The sequence below is a fragment of the Megalobrama amblycephala genome, linkage group LG2 (genome assembly GCF_018812025.1).
Source record: "Megalobrama amblycephala isolate DHTTF-2021 linkage group LG2, ASM1881202v1, whole genome shotgun sequence".
NCBI lineage: Eukaryota > Metazoa > Chordata > Actinopteri > Cypriniformes > Xenocyprididae > Megalobrama > Megalobrama amblycephala.
In genome coordinates, this window is record NC_063045.1 from 21,372,415 (window position 1) to 21,390,380 (window position 17,966).

Here is a 17,966-nt window from a genome sequence, read left to right on the forward strand (position 1 = left end):
TACAGCAGAAGATCTTGCTTTTTCAAAATAATTCAAAGGATTTCTTAAAAAATGTTCTGATTAAAAAAAAAAAAAAACTTGTATCTTTCATTTCGAGACACAGACATCAAGAATCAGCCTTTGAATCTCAACAGTGGTGAGAATAATAAAGCATGTTGCAGTGCATTCTGGGAGCCACCAATCAAAATTCATCCATGGCTCCCATCATGCATTGCTGCATGAATATATTATGAGCTTAATTGTCTTAGTAATTTCCTTTATTCTCACTATTTTATTTTTTTTCTGTTTTTATGTGACTTTTAGTAGCTTGTTTTCTAATGTTCAGAGTTGATCTGTTTATCAGACTATGTTGCTTGTCACCGTTGTTGAGATTCATACGCGGATTCTTGATGTTTGTGCGTTGCTGAAAGATAACTTTTTTTATTTTTAAATCAGAATAACGTTTTAGAAATTCTTTGGGTTATTTTGAAAAAGCCGGTCTTCTGCTGTCAAATCACAGTGCTGCTGTAATCAATAATGCAAATCTAACTCAGAGATTGGGTTTTAAATAAGTTCAGTGATTCAGATCAAATAATGATTATGTGAAAACATAACCAGCATCACTTGATCATCTCTTCTCTTTGCTTGTCTGGCTGTTTTAACTCTGTTATAACAGCCCAACCTAAATCTGATATTAAAAAGTTAAGGGTCAAGAGCTTAACTAAAGCAAACCCTGATATCAATGATGGTGACTTAAAATTGTGATTTTTCTCCTTTGGTGATTCTGCTTGTTATCATCAGGTGTCTTCAATAATGGCCAATCATCACTCAATTAATATCTCATTAACTTTAACACTGCTTCTGTGGGTGGAATAAAAATATGGCAGGACTTTTACTTTCTGACCCTTGGACTTTCCACCTCTGGTGTTCTCTGTGCCAACTGCATAGCAGACTGACAGAGAAGAGGAAAAATTGTTGAATAAAGTCATTATTTTTGTGTTTGAGCACAAAAAGTATTTACAACGCTTCATAACATTAACCTTCAGGGGTCTGAGGATTTTTGGGGCCCTGGAGAAGTTTTGACATGCCCTGACATTTGTGCTTTTTTCAGTTGTTCATAAACACATTAATGACACAAGTGTCATTACACTGTATTCAGCACAAACTAGGCTACCATAATATGTGAGGAACATGTATGTACATGTTTGTATTTTTGAAGGAATAACGTTTATCCGTGGTTATTGAAAAAACAAAAAACTTAAGTCACTGAAATAAAGCCAAAATATATATATTAAATCTGTGTTCACAAGACTTCTGGGTATTGGAGGTTGTAGACTAGTGTTTTTGCTTCAAAATTATGTAAAATTATCATTCCTACTCCTTCATATAAAACAATAGAGAGATTTAAATTTTCTAAAACATCTTTGGTCAAGAAACACAGTATGCGAGGAGGCGTGAATCATCATGAATAACGGGTGATTCTCACCTGAGAAGACAAAAGAATCGCATAAAGAGCTCTAATGACCTGCATAATAATGAGGTCTTTCAGACAGGTAGGCTGTGAAAAGACCCTTTGTTGATCATGTCTCAAGCTCATCATAATGTAAATCAAACATACAGAAAAAACAGCAATACTGTGAAATATTATTACAATTTAAAATAATGGTATTCTATTATATTCTTTAAAATATAATGTATTTCTATGATACAAAGTTTCTGAACAGTTATGTTACCTCTATGGCATTTCATATAGGCTTTTAGCTTAAAAGCATGCACATTTGGAGAAATATTTATGGATTCTCATATGTTTATGTCAATTTTCTATACAGAGGAGTAATTATTCAATATTAATTGTCATTACTATGAGCGCTGGATACTGTGTTTTCAATTCATACTTGTGTGACCGCCGACCCGAGGGAGTTAAAGTTGAACCACTGCAGTCACTTCGACTGTTTTAATGATGTCTTTACTACCTTTCTGGACCTTGAATGTGGTAATTTTGTTGCTTTCTATGGGAGATAAAAACCTCTCGGATTTCATCAAAAATATCTTAATTTGGATTCCAAAGATGAATAAAGGTCTTACAGGTTTGGAACAACATGTAATTAATGACACAAATTTCATTTTTGGATCAACTAACCCTTTAACTAAACAAATAAACTTAGGATGAGTCACCCAGCATATACTGTATCTTTATGATATAAAAGATTCATAAATATCTGATATTTTTTAACTGTAAACTAATATTTTTTAAATGTAATACTAATGCTTACATTTAAATGTTGCCAATATGTCCATATTGTACTTTCAGCATCTATCCAAGCCTACAAAAACATACATTTTCTTTGTAAAAGTTACGTGTTAATATTAACAATGAGACCAGGCTGATATAATATATTATCCATATTATCCATGTGTAAAACTCACTGTCACGGTGCTAGTGCGTAGCTATGCTGTTGCTAGGTCATTCTCGACGGTTGCTAGGACATTGCTTTTTGGCCGAAGTCAAGAGAGACTTGCATACTCATGAGTTATGAACCAAAGCTGAGCATTTAATTTAATGTGAGCAATAGTGATGCTTCTAAACACTGTTAATAAAACTCAAAAATTAAGCATGTGACCTTACCTCTTATACATTTAGGGAATGGGACGTTCCATTGTCCTTCTGGCAAGCAGGTGATTTTGTTATGTTTTAATTTCATTCCCTTCCCAAGACAAGTAAGAGTTATTGTGCGTCCAGATCTAACTGAAATCTCAGGCCCCAGGTGTTCGTCATCAGTGACGTCTGATCTCATGTTCTCTGTCAGGTTTGCAACACACATTACCTCTAAAAAAAGAAAGATCAGATCAATCAAGCATCCTCCATGTGAAAAATAGATCTACACTGTTAGACCTTAACGGCCAAATTCTGACAGTAACAAACCATCTTCCATTAAATCAGTAATATACTGTAGAAAACACTGCATTCTGGGTAATATTTGGCATTTTCGAGAAAGTAGCCTACAGGCCAGAGGTGGGAAGTCCAGGGATCAGAAAGTAGCAGAAGATCAGCTTTTTCAAAATAACCCAAAGAATTTCTAAAAAGTTATTCTAAACAGATCAACTCTGAACATTAGAAAACAAGCTACTAAAAAGTCACATAAAACAGAACAAAATAAATTATGAGAATAAAGGAAATTACTAAGACAATTTAGCTCATAATTTATTCATGCAGCAATGCATGATGGGAGCCGTAGATGAGTTTTGATTGGTGGCACCCAGAATGCACTGCAACATGCTTTATGATAGCCACCACTGTTGAGATTGACAGGATGATTCTTGATGTCTGTGTCTCTAAATGAAAGATATAAGCTTTTTTTTTTAATCAGAAAAACTTTTAAGAAAAACTTTGTGGTTTTGTGTTTAGTGATTCAGGTCAAATAATGATTATGTGAAAACATAACCAACACCGTCTGATCATCTTTTCTCTTTGTTTGTCTAGCTATTGTACTTTAGTTAAAGGTTCCGTTCTTCGTGATCCCATGTTTCAAACTTTAGTTAGTGTGTAATGTTGTTGTTAGAGTATAAATAAAATCTGTAAAATTTTAAAGCTCAAAGTTCAATGCCAAGCGAGATATTTTATTTAACAGAAGTCGCCTACATCGAACGGCCAGTTTGGACTACATCCCTCTACTTCCTTCTTTAATGACGTCACTAAAACAGTTTTTTGACTAACCTCCACCCACAGGAATACACAAGAGTTGCGTTTGTAGAGTGTGTTTGTCGCCATGTCGTCGAAACGCTGTTATTTTCATCCCGCAGTCCAATCACCGGGTCTGATTCCGGCTCAAATTGATAGGGTAAAATTAAAGACATGTTTACAATAACACTGAGCGCGTGCATCTCCACGTTATGGTAAGAGGCGTGACCTTTCTGGGCAAGATGCGCTAAACTGCTGTCGAATCACAACACAGGAACCGCTGGCACAATCAGAACTCGTTACGTATTTCTGAAGGAGGGACTTCATAGAACAAGGAAGTCATCAGCCTGTTTTTATGACAGCGGAAACAGCGGTATACAGATAAGTAAATTATGTGAAAAATACTGTGTTTTTTTACACGCGAAACATTAACACATGTTATATTGCACACTATAAACACAATCAAAGCTTCAAAAAACCACGAAAAACGGGACCTTTAAAGCTGACAAAAAAAATGTAGTATTAAAAAGTCAAGGGTCAAGAGCTCAACTAAAGCAAACCCTGATCTCCACAATGGTGGCTTAAAAATTGTGATTTTTGTCCTTTAGTGATTCTGCTTGTTATCATCAGGTGTCTTCAATAATGGCCAATCATCACTAAATTAATCATTTAATTATCTTATTAACATTTACACTACTGCAGTGGATGGAATAAAAATATGGAAGGACTTTTACTTTCTGACCCCTGGACTTTCCACCTCTGCACTACAGGAATATACTGTGAGTTAACATCGCTCAAAGTCGACACTCAGAGTGTCGTGTCACGTGATTAAGGAATGACTCAAAACCCGAAAGACTCATGAAAAGAACTAATCAATTCTCTTTGCAGCTCAGACTGCATTGGTTTAGCGTATGGGTCTGTCACGTCATTAAGGAATGACTTAAACCCGAATACTTGTCAGACAAGAGGTGAGTTGAGCTTAATCAGCTTATCATAAACTGAAGACCCAGGTAAAAAATGAATTAATCATTTCTGAATCTTATAGCATTGTAGTTTTGTATTGTTTGTAGTGTGATCAACGTTTGCATAAGTAGCAGATGTGTTGGGGAAAAACACGGTATGAATTCAGTGGATAAAAAGACTTTGTGATGGTGATGTGTTCACCAATACGTAATTATCAGCACTCAACAATTTTTTTCAAATGACTTTAAAAAGTCATGGGTAAAGAGCTCAACTAAAGCAAACCCTGATCTCTTCAATGGTGACATCAAACCAAACATTTTCAATAAAACTTCAACAACTAAACTTATGTTTATTCTCAATAAGATCTTCTGTAGAAATAAAGTTAAACTGGTCAGTAATAAGTGTAATAATGTGTAATGGCTGTAAGACAGTTGTAGTTTCTGCTCATATTTTTTTCCCGTTCTTGTTCCTCTTTTCAGTGGTTCTGCTTGTTAACAGCAGGTGTTGATCATTAATGCTCAATCATCACTTAAATATTAACTGAATTATCTCACTGCAACACAGTTTCAATGTTACTTTTACTCTGTACAGAGGTGGAAAGTCCAGGGGTCAGAAAGTAAAAGTCCTGCCATATTTTTATTTCATCCACTGAAGTAGTGTAAATGTTAATAAGATAATTAAGTGATTAATTGAGTGATGATTGGCCATTATTGAAGACACCTGATGATAACAAGCAGAATCACCAAAGGAGAAAATCACAATTTTAAGTTACCATCATCGAGGTCAGGGTTTGTTTTAGTTGAGCTCTTGACCCTTGACTTTTTAACCTTCTATGGTACGGTGTTGCCTCCAGGCAACATGGTCTATTTTATTTTGTTTTTAATAAAATAGACCACCAATTGATTGATCAAATGTATCTCAGGACAGAATAACTCAAATACTAATCAATAAAAGTGCAAAAAAGACCAAAACATGACCAACAGGGGTCCATTTTGGGTCCTGTTTCAACACATGTGCACATGTCACATGACTCCATATTTTCTCCATTGAAAAGTGCTTTTTTCACTTGTTTGTAACAATTTAATCACCCACAAAAAATATGAGTCAACTTCACTGGCAAGTAAAGAAGTGTTTTTAAGAACTTTACATTATATATCATCAAATGTTTTAGAGAAAATAACAAAAAACTGTGTGTTGCCTCAAGGCAACATTGTACCATAATGGAATCGCAGAAGGCCATACAGGCATAATAGGTTTGAATACAAATGTATCATATTTGTAAGGAAAAGAGTAAGAATTATCTAAATATATTTGCATTTTCACATGATTTTGTAATGCACCTTATAAGAATAGTAATTCACATACTATATCTACATATATTATGATCTGCACATTTTCTATAGCACTTCAGAAAGCTATAAAACACAGGTAGCAAAGCCAGTTGATGAGGGTGAGGATGAGGAGTTAATGAGGGGTCATACTGTGATGAGGAAGATGAAATCATGGTGACAATCCGTCAGGGAGAGAGTGAGGGTGAGAGAGAAGATGGAGATGAGGACGAAGATGGATATGATAACTTGATATAATAACATAAAGATATGGGAGTTTGGTAATCTAAATCTCTGAGTTAGATTTACACTATTGATTACAGCAGCACTGTGATTCTACAGCACAAGATCAGATTTTACAACACAAAGGATTTCTTAAAAATTGTTCTGTTTTAAAAAAAAAATGTATATCTTTCATTTCGAGACACAGACAACGAGAATCAGCCTGTGAATCAATGGTGAGAGTAATAAAGCATGTTGTAGTGCATTCTGGGTGTCCCCAATCAAAATCCATCCATGGCTCTCATCATGCATTGTTGCATGAATAAATTATGAGCTGAATTGTCTTAGTGATTTCTTTTATTCTCATATTTTATTTTGTTCTGTTTTATGTGACTTTTTAGTAACATGTTCAGAGTTGATTTGTCTATCAGAATATGTTGCTTGTCACTGTCGTTGAGATTCATACGCTGTTTTTTTTTAAAAATCAGAATAACTTTTAAGAAATCCTTTGGATTATTTTGAAAAAGCTGATCTTCTGCTGTCGAATCACAGTGCTGCTGTAATCAATAATGTAAATCTAACTCAGAGATTGGGCTCTAAATGAGTTCAGTGATTCAGATCAAATAATGATTATATGAAAACATAACCAGCATCATTTGATCATCTTTTCTCTTTGCTTGTCTGGCTGTTTTAACTCTGTTATAACAGACCAAACTAAATCTAATATTAAAAAGTTAAGGGTCAAGAGCCCAACTAAAGCAAACCCTGATATCAATGATGGTGACTTAAAATTGTGATTTTTCTCCTTTGGTGATTCTGCTTGTTATCATCAGGTGTCTTCAATAATGGCCAATCATCACTCAATTAATATCTCATTAACTTTAACACTGCTTCTGTGGGTGGAATAAAAATATGGCAGGACTTTTACTTTCTGACCCTTGGACTTTCCACCTCTGGTGTTCACTGCGCCAACTGCATAGCAGACTGACAGGAAAGAGGAAAAATTGTTGAATAAAGTCATTATTTTTGTGTTTGAGCACAAAAAGTATTCACAACGCTTCATAACATTAAAGTTGAACCACTGCAGTCACTTCGACTGTTTTAATGATGTCTTTACTACCTTTCTGGACCTTGAATGTGGTAATTTTGTTGCTTTCTATGGGAGATAAAAACCTCTTGGATTTCATCAAAAATATCTTAATTTGGAATCCAAAGATGAATAAAGGTCTTACCGGTTTGGAACAACATGTAATTAATGACACAAATTTCATTTTTGTATTACCTATGTACCTATGTATTAACAATGAGACCAGGCTGATATAATATATTATCCATATTATCCATGTAAAACTCACTGTCACGGTGCTAGTGCGTAGCTATGCTGTTGCTAGGTCATTCTCGACGGTTGCTAGGACATTGCTTTTTGGCCGAAGTCAAGAGAGACTTGCATACTCATGAGTTATGAACCAAAGCTGAGCATTTAATTTAATGTGAGCAATAGTGATGCTTCTAAACACTGTTAATAAAACTCAAAAATTAAGCATGTGACCTTACCTCTTATACATTTAGGGAATGGGACGTTCCATTGTCCTTCTGGCAAGCAGGTGATTTTGTTATGTTTTAATTTCATTCCCTTCCCAAGACAAGTAAGAGTTATTGTGTGTCCAGATCTAACTGAAATCTCAGGCCCCAGGTGTTCGTCATCAGTGACGTCTGATCTCATGTTCTCTGTCAGGTTTGCAACACACATTACCTCTAAAAAAAAAGAAAGATCAGATCAATCAAGCATCCTCCATGTGAAAAACAGATCTACACTGTTAGACCTTAATGGCCAAATTCTGACAGTAACAAACCATCTTCCATTAAATCAGTAATATACTGTAGAAAACACTGCATTTTGGGTAATATTTGTCATTTTCGAGAAAGTAGCCTACAGGAATATACTATGAGTTAACATCGCTCAAAGTCGACACTCAGAGGCTGTGTTCTAAATCACACCCTATACCCTCATTCACTATTCCCTACATTAGTTCACTAATATAGTCCACTTGACAGAATGAGTGAAAAGAAGTGAGTGAATTCAGACACTGATGAACACCTGATTAGCAGAATCAGTGAAGGACAGAGAAACAAGACCAGAAAAAAGAGAAGAGACGAGCAGAAACATACGGAGCCCGGCACGTCACCTATAGGAGAAAAAAAAACAATCCATGCAGACGGTTTTGCAATCCGTTCCCTCAGTTTATAAACCGTACTCACGCATTCTTAAACGTTTCCCTCGGTTTAACAAATCGTGCCCACGGATTAATAAACTGTACCCACAGATTTCCAATCTGTGCACTCAGATTTTGCAAACCGTACCCTCGGTTTTTAAATCCGTTCCCACAAATTCATAATGCGTGCGCACGCTTTCGCAATCCGTTCCCACGGATTTGTTAAAACTGTACTCACGGTTTAATTTTCGAAGAAGAACAGCAAACTCTGCCAGGTGAAAAAATACTATAGTAAATACTAGTGTTTTTGAACCATAGTAAATTGTAGTATACTGTGTAGCGAATTAACTCAAATGGGAAATATTAATAATTATTCATAACTCATTATGATTATTAATTATGATTAATTATGAATATGTAAATCCGTTAATCAGATTAACTGGATGTAGCTACATTAAGATTAATATTACAATCAACTAACCTGTTCGTCCAGTGAACACTCAGTGTTGATTGTTTATTAATTCTAAGAAGTGTTCATTTCCAGGTTATGGAAAAATAACATTCTTATTGTACCGTAATACTCAGAGCAGGCAGTCGGGATCTAAATCGCTTAAGAGGCGATTTATTAGCAGACGGAGTCAGAACCAAACATCCCACACAGCAGGGGACTCCTAGGCGGATCCGCATTCAAGTTGCCAAATCCGCGTGACTGTCACATTCGTTTTGACACCGCCCAGAGGATCAGATCCGCCTCAGGGCGACGCCATAAATTCTACTGTCAATCAGCGGGTCTTGAGCGGACCCATGTCGGATCCGCGGACGCGCACGCGCCTTTACTGTAACGGTTGTATCAATTTGCGGAGGTAAGGTTTTAATCGCGGATGCGGAGCGGATGCAGCGGATGCAGCGCGGAGCCAAGGCAGGGTCCGCGATCCGCCTTCGTTACAGATCCGTCACTGCGCGCAAGTGGACTCCGATACGGGTCCGTTCGCGGCAGAGGTGTATAGTCCAAGGGTCAGAAAGTAAAAGTCCTGCTATATTTTTTTTTTCACCCGCTGAAGCGCTGTTAAAGTTAATGAGATAAATAAGTGATTAATTGAGTGATGATTGAGCATTATTGAAGACACCTGATGATGACAAGCAGAATCGCCAAAGGAGAAAAATCACAATTTTTAAGACACCATCACAGAGGTCATGGTTTGCTTTAGTTGGGCTCTTGACCCTTCACTCTTTAATATTGGAATTTGTTTGGGCTGCTGTAACTGAGTTGTAACAGCCAGACAAGCAAAGAAAAAAGATGATCAGGTGGCGTTGGTTATGTCTTCACATAATCATAATTTGATCTGAGATCATTTAGAGCCCAATCTCTGAGTTAGATTTACATTATTGATTACAGCAGCACTGTGATTATACAGAAGATCAGTTTTATCAATAAAATATGAAGGATTTCTTAAAAGTTGTTCTGATCAAAAAAACAAACAAAAAACATTTTTTTAGGCACACACAGACATCAAGAATCAGCGTATGAATCTCAACGACGGTGACAAGCAACATATTCTGATAAACTGATCAACTCTGAACATTAGAAAACAAGCTACTAAAAAGTCACAGAAAAACAGCAAAATTTAAATAGTGAGAATAAAGAAATTACTAAGACAATTCAGCTCATAATTTATTCATGCAGCAATGCATGATGGGAGCCGTGGATGAGTTTTGATTGGTGGCACCCAGAATGCACTGCAACATGCTTTATGATGGCCACCACTGTTGAGATTCACAGGCTGATTCTTGATGTCTGTGTCTAAATGAAAGCCATTTTTTTTCTTTTTTTCTGAGAACAACTTTTGATGATTTAATTATTTTGAAAAAAAAAAACTGGATCTTGTGCTGTAGAATCACAGTGCTGCTGTAATCAATAATGTAAATCTAACTCAGAGATTGGACTCCAAATGAGTTCAGTGATTCAGATCAAATAATGATTATGTGAAAACATAAACAACAACACCTGATCATCTTTTAACTTTGCTTGTCTGGTTGGTTTTAATGCAGTTAAAACTGCCCAAATAAATTTTAATATTAAAAAGTCAAGGGTCAAGAGCTCAACTAAAGCAAACCCTGACCTCTGTGATGGTGTCTTAAAAATTGTGATTTTCTCCTTTGGTGATTCTGCTTGTTATCATCAGGTGTCTTCAATAATGCTCAATCATCACTCAATTAATTACTTAATTATCTCATTGACTTTAACACCGCTTCAGTGGGTGGAAAAAAAAATATGGCAGGACTTTTACTTTTTGAGCCCTGGACTTTCCACCTCTGCGCGATACCGCCGCGGTGGATCCGCCACGGAGTCCTTTTGCTGTGTGGGATGTATTGTGCACAATCTTTATTAACTAACTCACAAACACATAACTAAGCTAACAAACACATAACATAACATACACAAACGGTCACACACATACGTAGGTAAGAATGAGTAATGATAGAGTTGAACCAGAAGTACTGTTACTAGAGCTATAGGAAAATGTCAAAGGCAATCTGGAAAGGAATCATCAGTTTCTTCAGCAATAGCAAAGGTAAGTCTTACAACTGTAGGCTATATATTATTTACATCACTTTGTCAATGAAGGCTACAGCATACAGCCTATTAACTATGAAATGATAAACTGTTATAAATACTGTAGGTCTAGTATACTTTAGTTTTTACTACAGTAAACTGTGGTGTATATTGTAGGAAACTTTTATTACTATATATTACTATAGTTGTTATATTATCACAGCAACTATAGAATTACCACAATAGATTAATTCAGGTATTTTACTATATAGGCCTACACTGCCCAGCCAGCAGAGCCATGTGGGGCCCAAATGGGTTTGACCTGGGCTATCTAACTGGGACCCAGCCAGTTTTGCACCCAGTTTCCATGTAGGCCCCACATGGATTTGCCCAGATGAAATGAACACTGCTTAGTGTGCACACTACAGGCTGTTTAATGTAACACTTAATCAGTGTTGGAGGTAATGAGATAATTAAGTGATTGAATAATGATTTTGTATTAGTGAAGAACACCTGCTGTTAACAAGCATAATCACTGAAGGAAAGAGAAACACAAGAACTACTTCCAGCCACAGCCTTGGATGAAATCAACTGAAGATAAAATACATTACATCTCTCAAGATCTGATTAAACAACTCCACAAACAACATTAGCTTCACTTATTACTAACCAGACTGACTTTATTTCTGACATACATCTACAAAAGTTCGTATTAAGAATTAAGAAGAGGCTTAGATGTTGATTACTTATTTGAAAGTAATAGTTTGATTTGATGTTACCATTGTGGCGATCAGTGTGTGCTTTAGTCAGGCTCTTGACTTTTTAACATTAGTTTTTGTCTTGACAGCTGTGTCTGTTTGTTATGGCGAGAACAGCAAGAGAAAATATAATCAGATATTGTAAGCTGATTGTTGATAAGAATATAATCATCATATATTGGCTTAACTCGTTGATATTGTGTGGGAGGTTTATATGGGTAGTATGTTATTAATTCTGTTTTATTGTTATGATTCTACAACAAGAGAATAATAGAATTTAATCAGAACATCAAACGATTTATAACACACCATTTACCTATTTTGGGCTCCTGTGAGTTTTACTCGCACACAGACATCAAGAATCAGCATATGAATCTCAACAATGGTGACATGCTTCAATGGTGCAATGCATTCTGGGAGCCATGGATAAGTTTCGTATGATGCACTCAGAATGCATTGCACCATGAAGCATGTCACCATTGTTGAGATTCATATGCTGATTCTATATATGATGATTATATTCTTATCATCAATCAGCATCTGATTATATTTTCTCTTGCTGTTCTCACCATAACAAACAGACACAGCTGTCAAGAAAAAAACTAATGTTAAAAAGTCAAGAGCCTGACTAAAGCACACACTGATCGCCACAATGGTAACATCAAATCAAACTATTACTTTCAAATAAGTAATCAACATCTAAGCCTCTTCTTAATTCTTAATACAAACTTCTGTAGATGTCTGACAGAAATAAAGTCAGTCTGGTTAGTAATAAGTGAAGCTAATGTTTGTGGAGTTGTTTAATCAGATCTTGAGAGACGTAATGTATTTTATCTTCAGTTGATTTCATCCAAGGCTGTGGCTGGAAGTAGTTCTTGTGTTTCTCTTTCCTTCAGTGATTATGCTTGTTAACAGCAGGTGTTCTTCACTAATAAAAAAATCATTATTCAATCACTTAATTGTCTCATTACCTCCAACACTGATTAAGTGTTACATTAAACAGCCTGTAGTGTGCACACTAAGCAGTGTTCATTTCATCTGGGCAAATCCATGTGGGGCCTACATGGAAACTGGGTGCAAAACTGGCTGGGTCCCAGTTAGATAGCCCAGGTCAAACCCATTTGGGCCCCACATGGCTCTGCTGGCTGGGACAGTTATCATCACCAATCAAAATCTTACCTTTACATGTTGGTGTTTCTTCCCAAGTTCCACTGCGGCAGAAAACTGTGCTTTTTCCATTAATTAAAAATGAGCTTCGACATGCGTACGTTACACTGGATCCATATCCATAAAATTCTTTAGGTTTAGATGTTATGAATGCATTTTCCACCTTTGGAGGACTGTCACAATGTACATCCACTAAAAAAAGAAACAAATTGAAATTCATGAACTCCAGTAAGACTGAAGTTAACATTATCAATAGATTCTATTGTCCACTATATGCTGTTGCTGCTCCTCACAAAAATATAATAAGAGTTTGAGAAGCTCACCCTCACAAACTGGTGTCTCCCATGTACCACTGACACATTTTATGAAGCGTTGAGTTGGTTTGAACCCTGGATCACATTCAAGTGCTGTTGTGTCTCCATCATTGAAGATCTGTTTTGTTTGCTTTAGTTTTCCATGGTGAACACTGGGAAAAGCACCACACTCTTCCTCCCCTGTAAAGACAGATGATATTTCAGTAACCTGTCATTCGTCTAACTCCTGAGACTGTCAATAATTAAACTCACGGATGCACTGAGGTTCTTCAGACCAAGAGCCTCTGCTGCATGTCACTGAATCCCACCAGTTCCCACGGAATGGTTTATAACCCGTGTCGCAGGAGTAAAAGATTTCTTCCTCATTGGAGGAGAGGGTGTGTATGAACCCATTTTTCACAGATAGAGCAGGGCACAATTTTTGTTTTGCTGTGAGGAAACAGTTTATGTTTTGATTATGTTTTTGAGATTTCATTGAGATAGTGATTTGATTGAATATTGAAAAAGTTCTGTGATATAACTACCATACCAGTGCATTGCAGTATGCCTGTCCATTCAGTCCGGGAGTTACAGGTGATATATTTAGGCTGCTCTGGTTCAAACCCAGGAAGACATTGATATTGTATCCATGAATTCTTGGAGTATTTTTGTCTCTGATCTCCCAAAATCTCTGCATTTGGGATTATTGGTGCTGCACACATTTTTTCTGTAAACAAATATCCATCAAATCATTTAGAATTAATATTATATGATGAATAATTTGCACAAATAATAATAATAATATTATCAGCACATACCAGCACACAGTGGTTTTGGAGTCCATCCATCTTGTGTGCATGTGGCCTCTGCTTTCTCATAGTCAACCCCATCAAAGCAATAGTAAGATATTTTTGCTCCCAATGTCATATCTCCCCTGAAGTAAGAGTATGGCCTATACACATACTGGTCACGTGGAACTTCACATCTAATAACTGAAACGAGATTCACAATATTTTAATAACACAGTAAGTTCAGCTCCTAATGCAGAAGTGTTTCTCTACAATCTTACCCTCACAAACAGGCTCATGATCCCACTCCCCGTTATTTTGACATGTAAATGATCTGATGGTTTCTTTTGTACGAAAGATCCAGTATCTTTCAGCGCAGGTGATCTCCACACTTTCTCCACCTCTGAAAATAGTTTTTCCCTCTGGGTTGATCTTCTTTACTCCAAATCTTATTGACTTAAGCTCACAAGTTACTTCTGTACAAGACATAATAATGCACAACTAAGGCTACGTTCACACTGTCAGTCCAAATCCAATTTTGAAATCTGATCAGATTTAGCATGTGTAAAAGGCAAAAAAATCACATGAAATTCAATTTTTGCAAATCCATTTCAAGCTACTGTATATGTGGTTTGAAATCCTATTCAAATTACATTTCTGGAAATCCAGTTCAGTCTGACCGCTCAGATTTTGCATGCTTTATGCGACTTTCTCATGTCTCACGATGCGTTAAATGCAAACGTCAGCTGTTGTTATAGGAAACATACTGAAAGTCTGCTGCAGAAACAAGGTTGTGTTGTTGCAAAGTGCCAGACGAGCAGATGATGACACTAGAAGACTAAAACCGGTGGCAATGACAGCAGGGAATAAAGCTGCTCATACAAGCCTCCTTGTTTCTGCTGCTGCACATGGTCATGTTGTAAATAAGACTACATCTGTTTTGCAAACCCCTCTGTGTTGCAGTTGTTGTTTTTGGCATATGTGCAACGTCATTGCCATAGAAACTAATGCAGATAATCACGAAAACTAAAGAGCAGCATGGACACAAATTGGAAAATTGAATAGTTGCGAGACACAGTGTTGGACATCAATAATTTTACATCAGATTCCAATTGGATTCACAAATAATCAGATTATTTGACAGTGTGAATGTAGACTAAGGGTAAGGAGAGATGAAGAAACAAAATTTTGTGAAAATTCTGTAAAATGGAAAATAAAGTTCTTTATCTTCTCAACAATCCAAATTTTTAAAATATTCTCGCTATTTTAAAATAATCCATTGAATTGATAATCATTGTAGTAAATAGTTTCTAATTTTGAAATTATCAAATAATAATAATATTTGTTATTAAAAAAAATCCACATCAGTTGGGCACTTTCAGCATGACAGGAAGATGGAAGTAAATAATCTTGTTCCATTTTCATATGTTTTACAAATATTGGTGTGTTGACTGCATTCATATTTTTTAAAAATGAAACTAAGATCAAACTAACATTTTCTTGAATGTATGGGAAATAATAATTTTTCAACAACTACATACTTGCAATTTTGTGCTTGAATTTTCTTTTTTGAATTTAAGGCTATTGGCTATCTAATTTTAGAATGTTTCAATGCACTACAGAGTTTTTCATATAATGAAAGTTATATAGATAGAAGGATTTTTGTATTATTTCCCAAATGAATTGTTTATTTAACAGTGATACATTACCATCACATTCTGGGTTCAGAGTCCAACCAAATTTAGCACATCTGGGGATTCCCTCTCTAGGCTTGAACCCTGGTGAACATCTGTATTTTAATATGGCATCTCTCTGGTATTCTTGCACTGGCTCAACAACAGAACCATTTGATATAACAGGTGCTGTGCATGTTATCTCTGTGTGGGAAGTGAGAGAATCAAGAGTAATTAAAGTGGTGCTTTGAATAAAGCTCAGAAATCTGTGATCATTGGGTGAAGATACGGAAAAACAAAAAATTAAACAATAGAATGAACCTTTGCATGTTGGAACAGAGTCACTCCAGTCGCCCGTCTCTGTGCAGTGAATGTCACTACTTCCGTCTATCTTTTTGTCAGCAGATACACACTCAAAGTGGATAACATCACCATAACTTCCCTCTTCTGTGTTGCCTGATGCAGTCACAAACGCATTTGTGCGAATGGCTGGACATTTCACAGCTAGCCATAATATGAAAAAAAGAAACCAACAAACTACTAAAATTATTCTTCTCTTGAATAATGTAGCTTATGTGTCACTGTCAGAAGAACGGAGATAATTAAAAGAAAGGAAAAAAAAAACTGACTTTCAAGAAAGCTTACCCTCACAGACAGGGACAGTATTATCCCATCCTTGAGCTCTGCAGGTACGCTGATTGATTCTGCTTGTCATTTCAAATCTGTGAACACAGTGTTTTTACACTTTTTATCAGTACAAAGAATGTTAAAAGGATAGTATACATTTCATACATTAGAATAAAATGCATAAAGCACATTTACCCTTTCTTGCAAGTGTACAACACTGTTGCTCCAAAAACAAATTCCGACCCCGCTGTAAGTTTAAAATCACCATTTGGTGTGTCTCCTGGGTGACTGCATTTTTTCTCTGCAGAAATCAAACAAGGTTTACTCTGCATAATTGGCAATGATTTAATTACCAATAAAATAATGTGGTGATTATATTGACAAATTTCTCACTTGCACATTTTCGCTCAATGGTTGCCTTCCATGTTCCCTCTTCACACTTTAATCTATACACGCCAGTAAAGCCTGTCATGCAGTTCACTCTCACTGTTTCACCATTACTGTATGAAGCTTTCACAGCTGGTTCTGTGTTTTCATATTTGATGTCCTTACGAAAACAGTCTGAGAAGCACAAACAATCATTACACGAAGACGTAACTGTCATTATATTAAATGCTGAAGTACAACACTCTCTAAAGCTACAGTTCGGGAAGTGCATATAATATAACATTTATGTTCAAATTATTAAAATCTAAATGAAAAAGACATTCAAATAGATAACAAGAAAAAGATTACTTGCCTTCACATTGGCCACAATTAAAGAAAAACAACCAAAAGACGAAGCCGAGGAGTTTTACTGGAACTCTCATTTTGAGCTCAGTTCACAGTTATCTTTTTTGGTCTGTCTCTGATACTCTTGCCTGCTTGGGGATCAACAAGTTAATCATTTACCAAAGTCAAATAGAGGTTTTTGTTATACCAGAGTACTCTGTGCACAAGCAATATTTCCTGTAAATGATGCAGCTATTAATATTTGCCATTTAGACACACCAAATCCAGTCACTTTAGAGAAGTACATTTTCAAAGTCATATTTATGCAACACATGAACAGGAAGCAAAGCATCCAAAATAATTGGCATGTTCACTTCTGAACTCTGTAGCTTTATCCTGTTAATGTTTTTCACTGGCTCCTGTTCTTCTTGAATCAAATTATAAAGTTTGATTATGTTGTGAATGAATCTGTCACATGAAGAAGATTCACAACACTTTAGAACTTTTAAACATTTCACATACAGTCATTGCAAAATATACTTGTAACTGCCATTGCAAAATGTGTCCATTAGAATTGAGAAATCTATTGAGCTGATAAAAAAAGAGAGGCAGAAAAAGAGTATGACACTTAAAGTATTCGACTGACTGCTTAAATTGTTGTTGTCTCGTGTGACCTAGAATATGATCCTCCTTATCTCACACTGAAAAAAATAAATAATCGCAAAAGCTGAATGTCATTTACTGGATCTTACATTGTGGACTTTTTGTAAACACTGAAAAAAACTCAAAGGTCTTTAACTTTATTTGCAAATGGTTGTCGTGTGATAACAGATTCTTGGCACATTCAGTGAATATGTTCAAAATAGGACCTGAAACTCTCCAAAAAATAGTCAGTGAAAAAAGAGTGCTTAACCTTCAGAAAATGTTGACTGTGAATATAAATGCTACAAATACTAAATACTACGTGGAGCTTTTATATTATATATTATATTTTTATATTTATAAATTTTA

At 35.9% G+C, this 17,966-nt stretch overlaps 1 protein-coding gene across 2 annotated transcripts in view; it reads right to left on the bottom strand.

The window, feature by feature from the left end:
- cfh (complement factor H) overlaps positions 1 to 17,173 on the bottom strand; it is a 34,912-nt gene extending 17,739 nt beyond the window's left edge. The window contains exons 1-14 of one of the 2 annotated variants that reach the window (XM_048166565.1): positions 16,984 to 17,162; positions 16,638 to 16,805; positions 16,440 to 16,545; positions 16,263 to 16,339; positions 15,939 to 16,121; positions 15,654 to 15,821; positions 14,226 to 14,420; positions 13,975 to 14,148; positions 13,707 to 13,883; positions 13,430 to 13,606; positions 13,187 to 13,357; positions 12,876 to 13,055; positions 7,726 to 7,926; positions 2,606 to 2,806 (exon numbers count right to left, since the gene is read on the bottom strand). In XM_048166565.1, the coding sequence (XP_048022522.1) occupies positions 2,606 to 2,806; positions 7,726 to 7,926; positions 12,876 to 13,055; positions 13,187 to 13,357; positions 13,430 to 13,606; positions 13,707 to 13,883; positions 13,975 to 14,148; positions 14,226 to 14,420; positions 15,654 to 15,821; positions 15,939 to 16,121; positions 16,263 to 16,339; positions 16,440 to 16,545; positions 16,638 to 16,805; positions 16,984 to 17,053 (2,248 nt within the window). In that variant the 5' untranslated portion in view covers positions 17,054 to 17,162. Of the gene's footprint in view, positions 1 to 2,605; positions 2,807 to 7,725; positions 7,927 to 12,875; positions 13,056 to 13,186; positions 13,358 to 13,429; positions 13,607 to 13,706; positions 13,884 to 13,974; positions 14,149 to 14,225; positions 14,421 to 15,653; positions 15,822 to 15,938; positions 16,122 to 16,262; positions 16,340 to 16,439; positions 16,546 to 16,637; positions 16,806 to 16,983 lie in introns of both variants that reach the window. The other variant, XM_048166573.1, reaches the window with a different exon arrangement.
- Positions 17,174 to 17,966: the final 793 nt, after the last annotated feature.